The sequence below is a fragment of the Narcine bancroftii genome, chromosome 9 (assembly GCF_036971445.1).
Source record: "Narcine bancroftii isolate sNarBan1 chromosome 9, sNarBan1.hap1, whole genome shotgun sequence".
Taxonomy (NCBI): Eukaryota; Metazoa; Chordata; class Chondrichthyes; order Torpediniformes; family Narcinidae; genus Narcine; species Narcine bancroftii.
In genome coordinates, this window is record NC_091477.1 from 10,649,390 (window position 1) to 10,672,115 (window position 22,726).

The window sequence follows — 22,726 nt, forward strand, 5'->3', positions numbered from 1 at the left end:
TTTCAAAAATTAGGGGAGGAAAAGACAAAGCTAGCACCATTAACATTACAAAAACAGATCAAGGCCATTAAAAATTGTTTAAGTAACTACCTTTTCGTTTCTTTTTCTTATCCCCTCCTCCATTTTCCCCTTCATCTTCATCATCTTCAGAACCACTCATTTCTGAACCAGAAATTTCTTCTCCTACAAATCATTGAAATATTTATTTACTCAAAACATTTTTATTTAATCCACACCTTATTTTTCCTCTTCACGAGGGCACATACCTTCCTTCAGTTTATTCCTGAGATCCTCAATTTCCTTCTGGAACTGGCGCAATAGAGCGTCTTTCGGATCTTCATTAATTCTTGCTTTGTTCTTGATATTTTTTGCTCTGTTTGCATATCGTAAAGTACTGATGGTTTCATCATAATTGTAATCTGCTGGCCCAATGTTTGCACACTAATTGTAAAAAATGTGAACAGAAAATATGATGCAAGCTCAACTCTGTATGTTACTGAGTACTCAATCTTAGCAACTTTGCTGTGAGTAAATGGTAAGCAGAGGAAAATTAGAGGCTTCCCCAATAAACATTGCTGTGGAAATAAGTTAGCTCCTCATACCACAAGCTTTCAGTGATTTATAATCATCAGAAATCATTCAATCATAAAGCAGTTTGGAACAAACACATTTTGTAATGCAAGCTTTGACTTTTCAAAAATTAAGCAATGAAGTTCTATGAAAATCTATGAAAAGATCCAGAGAGAGAGAAAAAGTCCATCAATTAGCATGAAACTTATGGCTAGCTGCAATAAATTGTGTACCTCATCAATTCAAATCCTGCAGCTAAAAGTAGATGTGTTCCAAGCACTATCCCATCCCATCATTTTTTTTTAAAGAAACAATCCAACATTGTATGTGACAGAGAAAACTGCAAATATTTTTGTTATTTTATCTAAAAAAAATCACTTTTGCGAGTGTTACGATTGTGATTTAACGCTACTTTAAATGATTGATCTTAAATTATAGACTCATTTGGTGGCACAAATGCTGTTAACAAAGTTCAAATACAGTATAATCTCATAAAATGATCCTTTATTCATCGTTAAGTATCAATAAGAAGAAATTATGCTCTCACCATCATGGTCTTTGAATTGCCTCCCAATGAATCCTGAAGTAAACGTGTCAACTTGGAGTTACGGTAGGGCACATGTGTACTTTTACCATCAACAAGAGCTGAGATCACATTACCAAGTGTGGACAATGAGAGGTTAATCTTCGTTGCTTCTTTTAGACGCTGCCCTGTGGCTCCAGTCTTTCCTTGTCGTTCAGAACCCTGCAAGCACAAGTAATGGGAGTCATTCTTTAAATAATTTTAAAAATCTGTTTTCATGAATACAGAAGTTATAACTGATGTATGCTTTCTAAATATAACTGAAGATGGCAGTAAATAATAAAATGTACACAATATTATTCAACAATTATGAAGATGGGTAAATTTTGAAAAACAGAAAATGTTGCATATACTCAGGCAGGGAGATAGCTTGTGTATGAAGAAAAACTGTTCCATCCTTCCAAAGAACGCTCACAAAATATTTATCTCTCCAGAGGTTACCCAATTCAAGTACTTAACTAGCATCTTCCACAAACTCAGATGTCAATCTAAATGATGAGCCAAAATTTAGAAGTAGGCAATGATCTGACATAAAAGTTGGGAAAAAAAAACTACCAAGCTGAAAATGTTTTATTACAGGTATCCTCTGCTATCCGAAAGTAGTGTTCCTATGAAACCTTTTGTAAGCTGAAATGACACAAAGCAAAGAAGTAATTACTATTAATTCATATGGGAAAAATGTGAACATGCCCACTCACTGCCCCATGGACTCCTGCTATCAGTCCCCAGACTGGTCCCACTTTCCTGTGCTCTCCTGACAGTCCCCACACTGATCTCACTGCCCTGCACTTCCCTGACAGCCCACTATGTCTCTCTTATGTCCTCACACCGATCCCATTGCTCTGCCCTCAGCCTGCTATGTCTTCACACTAATCTCACTGCCCTGCACTTTCCTGACAGCCCACTATGTCTCTCCTATGTCCTCACACCGATCCCATTGCCCTGCCCTCAGCCTGCTATGTCTTCACACTAATCTCACTGCCCTGCACTTTCCTGACAGCCCACTATGTCTCTCCTATGTCCCCACACCGATCCCATTGCCCTGCCCTCAGCCTGCTATGTCTTCACACTAATCTCACTGCCCTGCTCTTTCCTGACAGCCTGCTGAGCACTATTTTCACTTGTTGCCTTTTCTCATAAAAGCAATAATCCTCTTCGGATTTCTTTCAGTTAGCGAAAAATGTACTCATGTAGGTCTTTCCAAAGAGCAAACTTTCAAAAATCAGGGGATCCCTGTAATTTTAAATAAATCCTCAGAGCACACGTGAAATTCAAAGAAAAAGAAGGCTGGAAATATTCAAGAGTTCAGGGGGCATTATGTGAAGATCAAAACAAAATTAATGTTTCAAGTTGATGACTTTATAAACATACTTGGCATGCTATTAGAGGCTAAGAACAATTAATCAGAAACAAAGAACACCACACACACATATATATATATATAAAAAAAAAACCACAAAAATATAATGGCCATGATGTTAGTTAAATTTTGGAGCTCATCATTGAGAAGAACCCAGAGCTATGTCAAGAACTGTGTTAATATACACATTGTAAGAATGTTCGTGAGTATCAGAACAGAATGCAAGAAGAGTTTATGCCATGAACTAATTTTAAAAAGAAACAAGGCTGCATATCCTTAAATAGTGATTTGAAGATTGGCATCTAGAATTTATAAGCAGTGCAGAATACTGAATACAAGGAATAGAAAAAAATAAAAATTGAAATAAAACAAATTAAAAATTAGGATTTTAAAGATGCTTAAAAAAAATCTGCAAAAGCACTGTTTAAAATTAGTAGACCACAAATGTGAATACATCATATTACACAATCAAAATACTGCCATTATTTATAAGCATTCTCTAAGATATGCTGCCACTTCCTTACAGCAAGATCAACGAGGTGTAGTTTGCCCATGCGTACGTGAATATTTCCATCTACTCCTTTCTCGCTACACTCAATAGTAATGGTGAATATAGCATGAGAACGGGAGCTATGCTCATTCATATTTGTGGCACCAACAGAACCTGGAAGGAAATAAAACATCCATATATAACCATTTTTAAAATGAGATGCAAAACACAACTGAGGTGCACTCTCATTAAGGAAGTGGAATTCTCCCTCTTCTGATTTGAGAGATGGAGGTATACTGTAGCCATTTTTTAAAAATATTACATTTTACACTGGATTCCATCTACATAGGTCAAACAATTTTACCGCTGAGTAGTAATGATTTTAAATTCTAACACTAATACAGAAATGTAACAATATTTTTTCAGATGCCAAAGGTTAGAACTGAATTCTCCAACCCATCCATAACATAATGCTTCTATATAAAAGAAATTCAGAAGAGGATCTGGTTAGCACTTGTAATAATGTAATTCCTGACATTTTTCCCAAGTTAAAAAAAAATGCCCCAAACATTTATCAGAAAGGTACAGCAAATCCAAACGAAGTTGGGGAGGGCAAGGCTACCGGCCTCCATCTTGACAACATTATGCATTGCCACAATCGAGTGTTTCCTCTCTGCCTTCATCATTGTGAAGTATGGTCCAACAAAGCACCATAGAGGATCATCAAAATGGCCGAAAAGATCACTGGGATCTCCCTTTCTTTTATTAACGAATTTTACTGGAAGCCTTGTTAAACAGGGATCAAAGAATTATGGAGGAGCCTTTCCATTCAGTACACAGTATCTTTGACTCACTACCATCAAGGAGCATCAAAATCAGTATTGCCAGACTGGAAAATAGCTGTGAGATTGATAGATTGATGTAACCCAGTAAACCATACCAAAATATTTATATGTATTTCTTTTAAATTAACCTTTATGAGATGAACAAGCTTCCACTATAATCATCAACTTCAATACGAGCATGATTAAGATTATGATCGAATATTCCTAACCTACTTTGATAGATCCACAAATCTATAGGGATGGAGATTGTTTTTGTTTGAGCCATATCCCTGACATGTGACAGTGCAGAGATAACCAGGATTCACACATTTTAAAATAAAGATTAGAAATAGACTGATTTTCCAGGAGAAGTAGGATCTGTCTCCTTTAAATAGACAATGTCTCTGATGCATTTGATTACATCTATACAAGTGTTAGCAATAATATTACAGAGAGTTTTTAAAGATAAGGTTTACTTTAAAAAAAATGCTTTGCAAATCTAGAATCCTGGGAAAAAATTTCCATAAGGTTTTCATTTTAAAACTTACGATTTTTATTCCCCAAAGTCATAATACGGTCCATGTCATCAGCATTGTTTACAACATAACCAGAGAGATCTTTAATATATACTCCAACATCAGGCCGTTCCTTAACCTACACAATAAAACACAAAGATTAGAAATGCAATATGAAATGAATTTTCATCATTATTCTCATTACCAAAGTTACTGGAGTAACTTTCAATTGAGCTATCAGACAGTAATCTTGTGGAAGGGAATAAATCAAATTTTCCCAACAGCAAGACAAATCCATTTTCCTGTTTTGGTGATGACAAAGAAAGTTATTCTCATGTATCAGCGAAGCAAATAGAAAATAATTAGTTAAATGCAAATAAATTTAAAATAATTAGAAATATCTTAGTAAGCTCAAGTGTTTTTAAATCTGTTGAAATTCATCTCTGGTCACCATTGGACTGTGGGAAATGAATATCTATTAAATACAAGACTAATGGATGTTTATTTTATTTTATATTAATTGGTTGCACAACAGATTGAATTTCTTACCTCCAATCTCTGACTTTGATCCTTCCCAAGAAGGTCACGAACCTCTTCATTATAAATCTCCAAGTAAGATACTCGCACAAGGAATCTTTTTTTCCAAAAAAAAAGCAATTAAAACTTCTGTATGAAACAATCTAAATTTAATAATCTACATTTCTGACAGGCTTACACTCAACAGAGTCATAATGCCAGTGTTTCACTGGCCTGGGAAGCCTCCCCAGGGAATCAGCAGTGGCAGTGGGGATGTTTCAGGGATGGTTGGGAGGTCTCGGTGATCGGCATTAGGGTTGGGGATATGTCGGGGATCGGCCACGGCCAGTAATTTTTGGTGAGAATTAAACATTATCTTAATGCTTAAAAAGCCTTTCCTTGTTGTTTGTTGTCGTTTAAACACTGATACAAGTTATTTGCTGTTGCTACTGGGCTGTTTTTTTTTTAAATAAAAATGACCAGTTATCGGAAAAATCCAGTCATCCGAAATAGGTCTGGTCCTGACCATTTCAGATACTCAGAGTTGAAACGTATTATTCTCCAAAGCAAACACTAATTTCTTGAATGTACTCCTGGTTAATCCATCTAAACAAGTGAATATTATAAACTATCTTGTTTATCTTTAATAACATTTTAGTTATTAAAAAAGTACACACATAACCCAAAGAATCAAAAATGTTATATGTGAGACAACACTAAACACTATCTGCTATAAAGATTTGTTGCCTATCTTCCCTGTCTGCCAATACTTGCCTGATTCAGATATAGATAGCCAATCTCATAGCATCTCTAGAAGGCATTGAGCAAGACACAGAAGAGTAAACTGTGATTATGAAAACGGAGACTTTTTAAAAAGTTTAAAAGTCAATTTTAGCAGTATTTAAAACTATTATGATGTAACTATCTTATTATAAATGTCTTAAATGAAAACAAGAAAAAATTCAGTCAATGGAAATTCAGTGAAACAATTTAAAAAAAATACTTTCCTTATCTTCCAAATTAGAGCTCAATGAAAATGAATAGGTGACTAAACCCAGGACAGATCTAACTAGCATTGAACCAGAGAGGCAAATGCACCAGCATAACAATAGGGAATCCCAGGCACATTTTTAATGGACCATGCATGTCCAGAACTTCCTAGCAATGAGAACAGATAAATTATGGAGCGCATAATTTGTTCCAAAAGTAAAGCATTCAAATGTTTGCTAAAAATCCACCAGAAATAATAACTAGGTACATAAAGTTTGAATTGCTCCCTTGAATAAAACAAATTATATTAACACAGAATCAGAAAATTTAAAATAAAAATTATTAAAGCCATTTTATATTGAGATTTCCAATTTTCAAAATCATTTAAACTATTTCAAATTATCCTGCAAGCCTATACTAGCAAGGCTCCTGAACTCTTCCTTTACATTAATGGATAAATTGATAATGTTTCATGCACCAACAATGAGAGCATCAACTTTATCCACATTGCTGCCACTTCCACCCTGACTTCAAATTCACTTGGTTCATCTCGGACATTTTTTTAAAATACATAAACCCACTAACCCAATATTTACCTTGAATACACCTCTTTCCATCCTGTCTCCTATAAAGAGCCTATTCCATTCTTTCAATTCCTCCGTCTCTGCAACATCTGCTTCTTGGAAGAGACTTTCCATTCCAAGACATCGGAGGTCCTCCTTCAGAAAATATGGCCTCCCCACCACTTCCATGAACTCAGCCTTCACCTGCATTAATTTCTCCCACATCTGCCCTGGCACCATCCATCATCCCAAGAAACAAGGACAGGGTTTCTCTCATCCTTACCTACCACTTCACCAGCTTCCACATCCAACATATCATTCTCTACAATTTCTGCCACCTACAATGGGATCCTATCACTAGACTCATCTATCCCTCTTTCCAGAAGGACCACTCCCTCCACAACACCCTCATCCCTTCCCATCAATTGCTCCCTTGGCACAAAAAATGCTACACTTGCACCTCCCTCACCACTCTTTGGTCCTTCCAGGTGAAGCAACTCTTTATCTGCGAATCTATAGGAATCATTTAATGGATCCGGTGCTCACAATGTAGCCTTCTCTATATCAGCCAGAGTGGAAGTTCACTTTGTTGAGCATCTTCAGTATATGTGCTGCAATAGCAGGTACCTGCCTGCAGGGGGGCGGGGGATGCGCAGGCGGATGAGGAGAAGCTGCCAAATTTCTCCACCACTTTTGTGTACTGTTATAATGTGCTAACTTTTTAAATAAAAGATCAAGCTAACTCATTGCCACACTGTACTGCCACATTTCCTTATGTACTGCCATGTTGAGACCACCCATAAATGGAGGAGCAACACTTTATATTCTGCCTCAGAAGTCTACAACCAAACAGCATCAATATAGACCCCCCATTTCCATTAAGCCCCTTCCCTGGTCTCTCTTTCCCTCATCCTTCTCTCTCCCTTCCTCCAGCTCCCAATCCCTTTCCTTCTGTCAGAGAGTGAACTTTCTTATCTTTCTGCCCTCTTCCCCCAACACTTCTCCACTTCTTACTCTTCTTCCCTACCACCTGTAGCTACCTATTATCACTTACTTGTTGGACTGTATTCTTTCCTCCTTTCCCCACCTTTTTATTCATGTGTCTGGTTGAATTTCAGCTCTTCTGAAGAAGGGCTCAAGCCCGAAACACTGACTGCCTTTTACCTTCTGTGGATGCTGTGTAATCGGTCAAATTTTTCCACCACTTTTGTGAGGAGATATAACAAGCTTAACCAAAGTTGCAGATGATGCCGCTTTAGTTGCCCATTCAGAGCCAGCTCTTCAGCGCTTGACGTCCTGCTTTGTGGAAACTGCCAAAATGTTTGGCCTGGAAGTCAGCCTGAAGAAAACTGAGGTCCTCCATCAGCCAGCTCCCCACCATGACTACCAGCCCCCCCACATCTCCATCGGGCACACAAAACTCAAAACGGTCAACCAGTTTACCTATCTCGGCTGCACCATTTCATCAGATGCAAGGATCGACAATGAGATAGACAACAGACTCGCCAAGGCAAATAGTGCCTTTGGAAGACTACACAAAAGAGTCTGGAAAAACAACCAACTGAAAAACCTCACAAAGATAAGCGTATACAGAGCCGTTGTCATACCCACACTCCTGTTCGGCTCCGAATCATGGGTCCTCTACCGGCACCACCTACGGCTCCTAGAACGCTTCCACCAGCGTTGTCTCCGCTCCATCCTCAACATCCATTGGAGCGCTTACACCCCTAACGTCGAAGTACTCGAGATGGCAGAGGTCGACAGCATCGAGTCCACGCTGCTGAAGATCCAGCTGCGCTGGATGGGTCACGTCTCCAGAATGGAGGACCATCGCCTTCCCAAGATCGTGTTATATGGCGAGCTCTCCACTGGCCACCGTGACAGAGGTGCACCAAAGAAAAGGTACAAGGACTGCCTAAAGAAATCTCTTGGTGCCTGCCACATTGACCACTGCCAGTGGGCTGATAACGCCTCAAACCGTGCATCTTGGCGCCTCACAGTTTGGCGGGCAGCAACCTCCTTTGAAGAAGACCGCAGAGCCCACCTCACTGACAAAAGGCAAAGGAGGAAAAACCCAACACCCAACCCCAACCAACCAATTTTCCCTTGCAACCGCTGCAATCGTGTCTGCCTGTCCCGCATCGGACTTGTCAGCCACAAACGAGCCTGCAGCTGACGTGGACTTTTTACCCCCTCCATAAATCTTCGTCCGCGAAGCCAAGCCAAAGAACCAAAGTTGCCTTCCCAAACCTGCTTTCCAATATTACCAATGGATGGACAGCAATTATTTCTCTTAAAGATGTCAATTCATCTTTCTTTTGATTTTTCTTGTGCTACTGTGGTAACACAAGACAACAGGTTAACACAGAAACAATAATAAGACTCAATTAGGTGAAGTATAATTATTAACTACTTAAGCTTCCAATAAATACAAAGCTGTTTTCCACAGGATGATTTTTTTTCCCCTGACACTTTCAATCAGTATATTCATTCAACAAGTTTCATTACAAGAAAGAGTACACATGTTATTCAAAATATGACCATTTCTGGGTTGCCACATCTGATTTTCACTGCCGTGCATTTAAAAGTAGTAATATAAAGCCAATCAAAGAATATAAATGCCCATAAGAATTCTTCCTGCCTTTCTTTGTTTTATTGAATGAACTTTGAAATATTAAAATCACAGATAACAGCAGTAGCAGATTAACCATTAGACTGAGTAGGCTTAAGTCCAGGGGCCCAGAAGGGAAGGAGGCCCCAAAAGTTTTTAAAAATGTTTAATTGAGTGCACACGCGAGTATTTTGGATGATATTTCAGTACTTTTGCACATTTTCACTTTGTATTGCAGCCACAAGATTGTGTTTACATTGTGACAGATAATGTTATATTTTATATAGATTTGTTTTAAAGGAGATAAATTGTGGCAGGTTTTTCTAGTGTAGGTCACAAACAAACACAAACACTTCAAAACAAATCTCATTTAAAAAGCAAGAGCTTGGCTCAAGCCAGACGGCCCAGGCTCCGAGTGCCTTTCCAAAAACTTTGAAGAATGCCTATCACTTCACAAGTAGGTGTTAATTGGACATGATGTGGAGAAATGGATTATTGTTTTGGAAAGCATCAGATGAACAGACTCAGAAGATTTGGTCCAGTGCCGCAGTCTGTCTGACTACAGGTGGCTGTTCTAAGAGGATCATGTGGTTTTCTCAGAGAGAGAGAGAGAAAATTCAGTTCTACAGTCCAGCAGCAGCAGCTGGGACTGGAACATGACAAGTTAGCAAGCTCGTTTGAAACCCCATTTTGGAAGACAGGTTGTGAGCTCTGACTTCAGCCTATTTAAAGCCCTTATGGTCCATACAAGAGGAGGTGGCTGGCTCTGTGGTGTTTCGCCTGAGATAAAGGAAACAAAAAAGGAACTCTGTGATGACCTGAAAGAAAGAGGTAATCATCTGGAAAACCCTGGAGGAGCAAGTTTCTTCAGCAAGACCCTGAAGTGACTGATCGGAAGGAATCAGTTTGTGTCCAATGAACAACAAATCTCTCTCTGAAAACGGACAAGAACCTTCCTGAGCAGTAACCATTTACCTTTCAAGCTCCAAAGCCTGGTGAACTTCATAAATGTTAAATTCTGTGCACAGTACAAGAACTGTCTGATACCAGTGAATGTGGAGGAGTGAGAAATGAGATTGGACTGTGAATCAAAGAACTTTTCTGAACTCATACATACATTACATACACGTGTGTTTAGAATTAGAAGGGGGTTAAGTTAATAGTAACAAGTTAGAGTTTGATCCTGTTTTTATGCTTAAAGATAATTAAAAGCAACTTTTGTTTAAGTAACCATTTGTCTTGGTGAATTTCTATTGCTGCTGGGTTTTGGGGTCCTCTGGGCCCGTAACACCATGGCGATGTTATTACGTCACGAGATGGCGCTAACACGCATATATACTGCTTAAAGACAGGGAGCGAAGCCTATTGGTACATGAATGCCAGTATTATGAAATCTATAAAATGACGGTAAACAGAAACGTTACTCTAGTATGTCCATGTTTTACTGCTCCCTTACAAATGGCAAGAAAATCAGAAGTTGGCACAAGTAAGGTGTAATTGCAAACTGTTTTCAAGTGAAGACCATGCTTCATAACTCGATAATACTAGTCAGAACATGATTACATGAAAGCACTTCTGGAAAAGGTTGTTGCTACAATTAAATTTCTTGCTTATACATGTAGCTCTTATACATAGTATAACAATGTAAGTTATTTAATGCATGTTTTTGCCATGTTTCTAATGGAAACTTTGAAACCTAATGATCAATTGTTATAAAGTTTTTAAAAAGTTTTATTAAACCATCAATAGTTCTTGTAACTAATTTGTGTTGGAAAGTAATGGAATCAGGACCTTAAAAGAGTGGAGGGATTTTAAAAATTCCAGAAATCCACTGTTTAATGATGTTGCAAGATCATCATCGGGCATCACAAGATCATGAAAGGTGCCATATAAAATCTATGCTTCTAGCACAAAAGATATGCAGCTACAAAAATATAGAAATGTCCTATTAAATTGCACAGTAACAGACCTTCTTGCCCACAAGAACCTCGGCTCCCCAGTAGACCAATTAACCTACAAACCCCTTATGTTTTTTTTTTAAAATCATATCATAATGATAAAATGCTGATAAAATGATTAAGATACACTCAACTTCTTCCTCCAACAATTTGAATTTTCATTATATTGTAACAGTTCTATCACACACTAAAGAACAATAAAAATCACAGTAATTGTACCTCAGATGTTCTAGTCAACATTTTAAAATATTTTAACACCACTTAAACCCCAATTGTATGCAGTCTTGCATAGGTGGTTGCATTGCAATGATCTGTACATAGCTCAACCCCATTTAAGAAAGATTTTCACTTTTTCCTTTAAAAGATAATTCCACTATAGCTGACATACATTTATTTCTGGAATGTTACCTGGTATCTCCTTCAGACTTTGCAATGTGGCCAAATATGTGAGCAAATGAATTGGGAATTATCCCCCTAAGCTCAGGCACAGCCCTTACTCCTTCCATAGTGAATGTCTTTCCAGTGCCAGTTTGTCCATAAGCAAATACTGTTCCTTAAGAATAAAAAAAATATTGTGATTTTAGATGAAATCTAACAGCTAGACTAAGCAGCAAGAACTAAACATTATAACTAAAAACTCTTTTGCAATATTTTGAATTCACTTTGTTAATATTTTACTTTAATCAAGTTTTAAAAAAATAAAAATAATGAATGGCTTAACTGGGATCCTTAAAATGAAAGGATTCAGTAGAACAGCAGAAAAAGTTATAAGTAGCATTCAAAGTAACCATAAAGACACTTAAAAAAATTACACAGATGGAACCAGATATGAGTAGAATCTGGTCCCAGGAGATTCAAGGCACCAGCACTAACTGCTGTACCACCATGCCACTCGAAAATAAACCTCAATTAGGAACAAATATCTGTGTTTCTCTTCTAATATCCAACTTGATGTCTGAAAAGGAACGTCTGTAAATAGAGAGACTGCAGAAATAATTAAAGCAGCCACCATTCTAACATCAACAAGTAAATGTATCAACAATTACTGTAAAACTTGGCAGCTGATTTCATGGAAAAAAATCTTTTTTTTTCAATTTAATCTTAATTGGTTCAGTTCTTAAGTGTCAAACAATGAACAATCAAGAAAACCAGTTAATGCCCTTTTGATTGTTATGTTATGGACATCAAGGGGAAAAAAACAGCACTTAAAATCTGAAAGAAAGATTTTTTTTTAAACTGCAAATCTCAATACTAAGAGAACGCTAGAAAATAAAATCTGGTAAGATTTCTTATTCCACTCCATCTATTTCCTAAAACATAATCAGTATCCAAAAGCAAATTTTGATGGCGTTCTTAAAAACATATCTTTGAGGGCAAAAATATTATTGAAATTAAACATATGTTTACATGAAATGAAAATACACGTCAAAGGCTTCATTGTCCAAGAGAAACATTTTTCTCCTTCTACAATCTGGGCTAGTCATATTCAATTTTGCAAATCTGCTCTTCTACCAATCTAATAGTACTGCTACAATTTGGCCTTCCCACTTCAGCCAATCCTTCCCCACACCCACTCTCATTAAAAGCAATGAGCCATGAATGCATCAGGTTTTCAGCATGTTTTGCTGGACCCAATGGAGCAAGTCTACAAGCACGTGAATGAACAAAGAGACAGTGATCTCTGCATATATTTCTTTGAACAAAAATGTCTGGTTAGGGAGTTACCTCATATTCCAATAGCTCCATCTGTGAAAATATTCTTGCATGTTTTGCTGAATTATTTTGCAACACAATAGAAGGCTGAATGAATGACCTCATGTCTTTGAAATTGTACCAAAATAACAGGAATTTTTAAGAAAATCTTTCAAGGACCTTTTATGAAAAGCAAGAAAATAAGACATTTTAAAAAGTTCAAAAAGGTGTTTATAAAATTACAATTTACCATTGTATCCTTCCAGAACAGAATCAACAATGGGTCTTGCGGTGAGATTGTACACATCTACTTGCTTGCTCTCAGGTCCAAAGACTGTATCAAAAGTGAATGTTTTGGGTGGTTCATTAGTAGCATCTATCTTATAGACAGTGATTGTTCCTCGTATCTCATCCACGTTCACCACTTGTTTGTGTCCCATATTTCTTTCCTTTTCATTCATTGGCCGGCAACGTACCACAACCTTTACATTGTCACTGGCTTCAATGCGGTCAGCCCTCTCTAATTTATTGCTCTGGAAAACAAAAATAACTGATCACTATTAGATGAAAACACTGATGCAACATTATCCCTCTCTTGCAAATTAGAATCCCTTGCAAATCCTTTTTCCCTCTTCAATTTTCTATCCAGTTCAAAAGGCATCAATATCAAGCTTCTAAAATAGTTAATTTGACCTCGGCCTGTGTACTATCACAAATATTTCTTCCTCCTCTCTGCAATTTAAAACACACTGACTTCTCACTTTTCCAGTTCTTGAACTGAAATTTTCAGTCTGTTCCTCTCCACTTTAATGCTCCCCAATTTCGAGAGTTCTTCTAACAGTTTCACGAGTACTCATTGCTCCAGTAAATCATTCTTATCAGCAGTTCTTCATGTTCCAATCTGGAATCTAGAAAGCAAATATTGACATAATATTCCAGAGCAGAATCCAATACCAGCTTCAAATGACTTGACAGCAGCTCTCTCAATAATATCAAATTTTACTTGCCCAGAAATATGGAAACCACTTATATTTTCACTAATACAATTAATGACACAATGTTTATTGAACATTAGGATGGAATAAAATCTTTTTAATTTCAAAACATATCCAGATATTATATTCTGATTGGGCAGTTTCATGAGGGTTGGGTGATCATGTTTCTTAATTACAAAGACTGTTCAGGCATCACTGCATTTAATAATCAAGTATAACACAAGTCAAACTTTCCTATAGTAATATTTGATTAGATTAGGATACAATACAAAAAAAATTGCATCACATTTAGGTTTAGAATGAGCTGGAATCAACAACCCAAAACCTTCATATGCCTTAACTGTTGTGACAAAAGACTTAGTAGGCTACAGACTATGTATTCATAACTCTAGAAGATATAGGAATTTTATGTTCAGCAGAGCCATGAAGGGCCAAAGTACCTGCTTTAGTGCTGTATGATCAATTCAATAAATCAGTGGAAAGGTGGGGGAGGGGGGGGGCTGGCGTGAGAAGGGAAAAATAAATTAATAAATATAAATAAAACTCTAAATTAATAACGACTTTGACACAAGACTGGCTACTACCATAGCAATAAGCAGCCTTTAAGGATAGCTCTTTGAGACCCAATTTACATACAGCCATTGTGCTAAATACGAATGACCTCATGATTCAAGCCTCTGGCACACAACAGAGAAAAAAAAATTGAGGAAAAAACTGAAGTGAAAATATCCATGTTAACTCTTAATTACAGCTAGCTCAAATTTAACTAACTGGCTTCTTTATCATGCAAGATCAGATTTTTAATGATTCCCAATAACAACAGGAAGTTAAAGGAAATTATATCTACAGATAGGAGCTAATTTAGTACAATGAAACCCAAGTTACAATGTAGATGAATGGAATAGATCAATAAATTCAAGGCCACTTAAATCTCCTCCACAATCTCCATCAAGACTGGAGCACCACACCATTAAGAAAAAAAATATCCAGCAAACTGAGATAAACAGCCCAACATGAAAGTCAGAAGAGACAAAGATACAAGGAAGAGAAGCAGAGGACACAGGTCCTGTAGCGGACACAGGGGAAGAGGAGGGAGAGCATCAAGCTCTGCACAGAGAAATGGAAGATGAAGGGAATGGACAGTAAGTACATGGATAAAAAAAAATTCAAGAATATATGGAAGCATTAAAAGAATGGCTGACATGAGAATTTAGTGAAATAAAAAGAAGAATAAAAGGTACAGAAGAAAAAGTGAGTAGATTAGAGCTGGTCATGACAGAAATAGGGAAAAGAGTAGACAAGGTGGAAGAACGAGAAACAGCTGTAGAAATGGAAGTGGACAACTTAAAAAGGAAACTGGAAGAATCTGATAAAAAAAGTTAAAGAAACACAGGAGTTGTTAGCTCAGAAGATGGATATAATGGAAAACTATAATAGGAGAAACAATATAAAGATAGTGGGCCTTAAGGAAGATGAAGAAGGCAAAGATATGAAAGAATTTATAAAAGAATGGATCCCCAGGGTCCTAGGAATGCCAGAAATACAGGAAGGAATGGAAATAGAAAGGGAACACAGAACATTAGCCCCAAAACCACAGCCACAACAAAAACCAAGATCCATTCTAGTAAACATAGGAACATAGGAAGTAGGAACAGGAGTAGGCCAAAAATGGCCCATCGAGCCTGCTCCGCCATTCAATACGATCATGGCTGATCTAATTTATGACCTAACTCCACCTACCTGCCTTCTCCCCATATCCCCTAATTCCTCTATTATGTAAAAATTTATCTAACCAAATTTTAAATATGGTTAGAGAATTCCAAACATTCACTACTCTCTGGGAAAAACTTTTTCCTCATCTCTGTCCTAAATCTACTCCCCCGAATCTTGAGACTGTGTCCTCTCGTTTTAGTTTCCCCGGCCAGCTCAAAAAACCTTCCTACATCTATCCTATCCATACCCTTCATAATCCTATGTGTTTCTATAAGATCTCCTCTCATTCTTCTGAGCTTGAGCGAATACAATCCTAGACGATTTAATCTTTCATCATAAGTCAACCCCTTCATCCCAGGGATCAACCTAGTAAACCTCCTCTGGACCGTCTCCATAGCCAGTATATCCTTCCTCAAATATGGAGACCAGAACTGGACACAGTACTCCAGGTGCGGTCTCACCAGTACCTTATACAGTTGCAAAATTACCTCCCTACTCCTGAATTCAATTCCTCTAGCGATGAAGGCCAACATTCCATTTGCCTTCTTAATAACCTGCTGTACCTGCAACCTAACTTTTTGCGATTCATGCACAAGCACTCCCAAGTCCCTCTGCACAACAGCATGCTGTAGTTTTTCACCCTTTAAAAAATATTCAGCTCTTTTATTTTTTTTGCCAAAGTGGATAACCTCACACTTACTAACATTGTACTCCATCTGCCAGGCCTTTGCCCACTCATCCAGCTTAACTCTATCCCTCTGCAGACTCTCCACATCGACATTACAATTTGCTCTTCCACTCAATTTGGTGTCATCCACAAACTTGGCTACACCACATTTTGTCCCCTCCTCCAAGTCATCAGTGTAAATGATGAACAGTTGTGGGCCTAACACTGACCCCTACAGCACCCCACTTACCACTCTCTGCCAACCTGAAAAACTCTCATTTATCCCGACTCTCTGCCTCCTGTCAGACAACCCATTTTCAATCCAGGCCAATATACTTCCCCGGACTCCACTTTCCTGTAACTTACTGAGAAGACTCTTGTGCGGTCCTGAGATATACGACAAGAGAAAATATATTGGAGAAGGCAATGAAAAAAATGAGAGAAGACAAAAAGCCACTGGAATACAAAGGTCAAAAAAAATTTTTCTACCCAGACACAAGTTTTGAGCTCCTGAAGAAGAGGAAAGAGTTTAACGCAGCAAAATCGATCCTATGGAAGAAAGGCTATAAATTTATATTAAGATATCCAGCGGTGCTTAAAATATTTATCCTGGGGCAGCAAAACAGACAGTTCTCGGATCCAAAAAAAGCATGAGAATTTGCAGAACGCCTGCAAAACAGACAGAGAGATGAAGAGATGTAACAAGAACAAGAATGACAACATACTTCATATAAAGAAGAAAAATAATGTATAAGTAAGAACTAAGAAGGGAAAGAAAGGGAAGGAAGGAAGTAAGGGGGGAATTAAGAGGGTGAGCTTTGTTATATGCGATGTCTTTTCTGGAGGGGGCTGGGTGGGAGAGAATAACAGTCACTGAGAAATCAGTTGACGGTTGAGAGCAGGTTCGCAATCCTAATGGAGAGGAGAGATGTGGTTACCCGGCAAGGGACAAGGGGCAACTCAGAGAGGTGGGGGGGGACATTTGGGGTTAAGAGAATTTTAGATGTGGGAATAGTGGAAATATTTTATGTTTTAGAAGTGTTGTCTTACAGTGTGTTAAAAAAAAAAACCAAATGGATATGGGGGAAAGGTGGTGATGAGGAAGCGGAAATGAAAGGTAAACAAAGTATCAAATTTATATGACTATAAATATTAACGGAATACATAACCAAATCAAAAGGAAGAGGCTGTTAAATTTACTGAAGAAAGAAAAACTTGATATAGCATTCGTGCAAGGAACACATCTAACTGAAGTGGAACACAAGAAATTAAGACGAGATTGGATAGGACATGTAACGGCAGCATCATATAATTCAAAGGCCAGAGGTGTAGCTATATTAATCAATAAAAATGTACCAATCAAAATAGAGGAGGAAATAATAGATCCAGCAGGGAGGTATGTAATGATAAAATGTCAGATATATTCAGAATTTTGGAATTTGCTCAATGCATGTGCATCTAATGAAGAGGATCAAAAATTTATGCAAGATATCTTTTTGAAGATTGCAGAAACACAGGGGAATATACTGATAGGAGGGGACTTTAACCTTAATTTGGACTCAAAGATGGATAAAACTGGAAAAAAGACTAACAGAAAGAACAAAGTAACCAAATTTATGGTTAAATCGATGCAGGAAATGCAACTTTTGGATATATGGAGGAGACAACACCCAAGGGAGAAGGAACACTCATATTATTCGGGTAGACATAAAACATACTCAAGGATAGACCTGTTCCTGTTGTCAGCCCACATCCAAGGGAGAATTAGGAAAACGGAATATAAAGCGAGATTGTTATCGGATCACTCACCCATGTTATTAGCAATAGAGCTGGAGGCCATCCCACCGAGAACGTATAGATGGAGATTAAACTCCATGCTACTTAAAAGACAGGATTTTATAGAATTCATTGAGCAACAAATTAAAATGTACTTTGAAATAAATACGGAATCAGTGAAAGATAAGTTTATACTATGGGATGCAATGAAAGCGTTCATCAGAGGGCAGATAATAAGTTACGTAACTAAGATGAAGAAGGTCTACAATCGGGAAATAGAACAGCTGGAAAGGGAAATAGTAAGTATAGAAAAACAATTAGCAATAAGGGAAGATACAACAAAAAGAAGAGAATTCTATAAAACATTTAAAGACTTATTAATTCCTCCTCTCCTGGAAGTAATGAACCAGATTGAAGAAACACAAAACATGCCAGATTCATGCAAAACAGCAATAATTACAGTAATACCAAAGACGGGGAAAGATCCACTAACACCAGCATCGTATAGATCTATATCTCTACTTAACACAGATTATAAGATAATAGCTAAACTATTAGCAAACAGATTGGCCGACTGTGTACTAAAAATAGTAAAACTAGATCAAACTGGATTTATTAAGAAAAGATGAACAACGGACAATATCTGTAAGTTCATTAACTTAATCCATGCAGTACAAGGAAACAAGACGCCAACAGTGGTGGTTGCCTTAGTCGCAGAGAAAGCCTTTGACAGAGTAGAATGGAATTATTTATTCAAAGTACTACAGAGGTTCAACCTACCAGAGAAATATATTAATTGGATTAAAGCATTATATAAGGGACCATTGGCAAAGGTGACAGTAAATGGATAGATAACAAAACAATTTAAATTAAGCAGATCAACTAGGCAGGGATGTCCACTATCTCCCTCACTGTTCGCGTTAGCTATAGAACCATTGGCAGAACTGATAAGATCAGAAAATAAAATAAGAGGGATAAAAATAAAAGAGAAGGAATTTAAAATCAGTCTATTTGCAGATGACATCATAGTATACTTAACAGAACCAGAAATATCAATAAAAGAATTACATAAGAAATTGAATGAATATGGAGAAGTATCGGGGTACAAGATCAACGCAAATAAAAGTGAAGCAATGCCAATGAATAATGCGGATTTCACAAAGCTTAAGTAAGAATCACCATTTAGATGGCAAACACAAGCAATTCGATACCTAGGTATACAACTAGATAATAATCTAGGCCATCTTTAGAAACTAAATTATCAGTCATTAATGAAGAAATTACAAGACGACTTAGAACATTGGAAAGACTTACCACTAACACTGATAGGAAGGGTAAAATGTATTAAAATGAATATCTTCCCAAGGATACAATACCTATTTTAATCATTACCAATTCACCTAACAGATAAATTCTTCAAGGAGCTAAAGAAAATAATAAGGAAATTCTTATGGAAAGGGGGGGAAAACGAGGATAGCGCTAGATAATTTAACAGAATGGTACAAACAAGGGGGCTTACAGCTACCAAACTTTAATAATTATTATAGAGCAGCAAAATTAAGACACCTATCAGATTTTTATCAAACAAGTGAAAAACCAAATTGGACCAGATTAGAGCTAGATAAAATAGGGGAGAAGGTACCTGAACATATACTATATAAGTGGGATGAAAAGCTGGTGCAACATAGGAATTCACCAGTACTACACCATCTGCTCAACATTTGGAAGAAGATTCACATAGAAAGGAATAAAACAAATTATCAACTACCAAAACTAATATTGACGCAAAATCTACTAACCCCTTTCACAATAGATAACCTTTCCTTTAGAGAATGGGAGGGAAAAGGGATCAAAAGAATAGAAAATTGTTTTTCGGGAAATAAATTATTATCTTTTGAACAAATGAAGGACAAATATGGATTAACACACAGTTTACAATGTTTGCATACCACCAACTGAAAACCTACTTGAAGGACAAATTGGGAAGCAGGCTGAGGTTACAAGAAGGAAGCAATTTTGAATATGTGATTACAGACACAATGATAATTAAAAGATTTATAACAAACATGTACATCAAACTGCAAGAAAAAGAGAATGAGGAAACAAGCTGCAAACCCAAACAAAAATGGGAACAAGATCTAAACATAAAGATAAAGAATGAAACATGGGAAAACCTATGCTCCGGAACTATGAGAAATACAATAAACACGAGGTTACGCATGATACAATATAATTGGTTACACAGGCTATACACCACACCTCAAAAGTTAAATAAATGGGACCCAACAGTATCAGACAGATGTTTTCGCTGTAAGAAGGAAACGGGAACAACAGTAATGCAATTTGGGCATGTGAGAAAATGGAAAAGTTTTGGCAAGATCTAAACCAGGTATGAAATAAAATCACAAAAAGCAATATACCAAAATATCCAGAGATCTTTCTTCTAAGTAATATAAGAAGTAAAGAACTTGGACTCGATTTGGATGGAGCACAAAAAAGATTTATTATGATAGCCTTAGCTGTAGCAAAAAAATGTATTATGTCAACCTGGAAATTAGAAGATAGCCTGAGAATACAGCAATGGTACATAGAAATGAATAAATGTATTCCATTGGAAAAAAAAACATATAATTTAAGAAATAACATCACAGTATTTGAAAAAATTTGGGAACCGTACATGGAATACAACAGAGAAGTCCTACCGCGGACCTCCACCACCTAAAATGACAGAAGGAGAAGAAGACGAAATGAACTGACCCAATGTGTAAAAGTAGATGACACAAATATCTTGTTTATTTTCATTGTGTGATGACATTGTTTAATGGGTTTAATGTATCATACATGTTGAACGTTGAGTGAGTGGGGGGGGGGTGAAGGTGGGAGGGAAGGGAGGGGGGAAAAAGGGGAGAAAATGACACTGTGTATATTCAAGAGGGAAATGTTTGTGTGTATTTTTGGTCAATATGGTTCATAGTGTGAAAAATTAAAATTTTTTTTAAAAAAGACTGGAGCACCACAGGGCTGCGACAATAATACCATCTACAAATTTGTCGACGATACCATGGTAGTGGGTTGTATAGAGAAAGGTGATGAGTCAGCACACAGGAGGGAGATAGAAAACTTGGATAATGGTGCACCAACAACAACAACCTTACACACAATGTCACCAAATCTAAGGAGCTGATTCTTGACTTCAGGAAGGGAAAGCCATTGTTTTACAATCCAGTGATCATTGAGAGATCAGAGATGGAGAGTGTGAGCAATTTAAAGCTCTTGTGAGTCTCTATATTTCCTGGACCAAACACACCGATGGCATCATGAAGGAAACATATCAGCACCTCTACTTTTTCAGGAATTTGAAGAGATTTGGTGTGACACCATAAACCCTGGTAAATTTATACAGATGTGATGGAAAATGTGCTGACTTCCTGCATCATGGTCTGGTATGGAGACACCAATACCCCTGAGCGTTAAGCCCTCCAAAAGATAGCAGACACAGCTCAGTACATCACAGGCAAAACACTCCCCATTATCGAGAGCATCTACAGGGAATATAAATGATCCAGCAAACAGCAAAAAAAATGTAGAAAATAAATGAGTAAAAAATGCAGGTTTAAAATTGGCGCCTGCTCACTTTTATTTCCCCATTTGTGTAAACTTCAGTCTCAATGGGGAACTAATGGTGAGCACACGCCAATTTTACATATCCGGCATCTACCAATCCCCATAGTTGCTGGATACCTGGTATTTTACTATATATACTTTACAAAGCATACCAATAGGTGCAAATCGTAAATACCCTGGCTCATTTCCAGATTTTATGAGGACCAGCTGAGACAGCGTAATAGGAAATGTGATATGGAGTTTTAAAAATAATGAAACTTGAACATACTATTTTAATCCAGAAATAAATATGAGCATATCGTGACTCATTCTATAAGAATAGAAATTTATACCAAGGAGATAAAATGAATAAAACCTATTTAAAAGATTGTTGAAATACATGAAAAACCTTTATTTTTCTGCTAGTAGGAGGATTAGGAGGGGATGGGGGTGGGGGTAAGAAGAAAGAGAAAAGTGAAAGTGCCTAAGGATTTAAAAACAAAGGAAAATAGATGTGGAAGATTTGGGGGGGGGGGGGGGGCGACAGAGAAGAAGAAATGAAATTTAAGATAAATACTAAGAATGTAAATTCTTAACCTGGATTAAATGCAAGTGGGCACTTCTCTGCACACTCTTGTTCTTTGCCATTTAAACATGGATCACTCAAAGGTGTAGAACTCATTTTAAGTTGAAAATGGAATACTGTAACGTGGTTCATAAAGTTATACTGATAGGCCCTCAAAAAATCAATTTATTATGATAGCATAATCCTGGAACATTTCTCTTGGGAAACTACTTTTGATGGGAATGGTTGCCATATTAGTGTGACTACTGTCACTTCAATTCAGTAACCTATAAAAAATTAAAACATTTTAAGTATACTGGATAATCTATCACTACAAACTTACTATTTAACATGTCTATAGAAAGATCATAGTTGGTTAAAAAAAATGTACCAATATTAGGACTAGGTCATTTGTGGGTCTGGTATAAGAAAGGCCATTTTAGTGCCTAAATAATTAGTTTTACTGCAGGCTGCAATGATCCAGCAGTGAATGCATATTTCTGAACATTTACATCATTCCAAAATCTATATTATTTCATCATTTGCTGCCGATGTACCTTCAGTGTGCAGAGAATTATCCAAAACATTTATGCAAATGCATAGAAGAAAAAGATGATAATTATATGTCCATAATAAACCATTACATCAATGTTTTGCAATTTACAAACAGAATGAAGTCCTGGAAAGCTTTCATCACACAAAATTTCATTAATTGTTAAGGCAGGCAAAATTCAT

General features: G+C 37.1%; 1 protein-coding gene across 1 annotated transcript in view; it reads right to left on the minus strand.

Moving 5' to 3' along the window:
• The window catches only part of kif3a (kinesin family member 3A), a 54,477-nt gene that overhangs the window by 27,977 nt on the left and 3,774 nt on the right, over positions 1-22,726 (minus strand). Inside the window, exons 2-9 of the mRNA XM_069898125.1 lie at positions 12,923-13,205; positions 11,389-11,533; positions 4,892-4,976; positions 4,376-4,481; positions 3,038-3,177; positions 1,118-1,315; positions 267-441; positions 91-183 (exon numbers count right to left, since the gene is read on the minus strand). Coding sequence (XP_069754226.1) covers positions 91-183; positions 267-441; positions 1,118-1,315; positions 3,038-3,177; positions 4,376-4,481; positions 4,892-4,976; positions 11,389-11,533; positions 12,923-13,205 — 1,225 coding nt within the window. The remainder of the gene's footprint in view (positions 1-90; positions 184-266; positions 442-1,117; positions 1,316-3,037; positions 3,178-4,375; positions 4,482-4,891; positions 4,977-11,388; positions 11,534-12,922; positions 13,206-22,726) is intronic.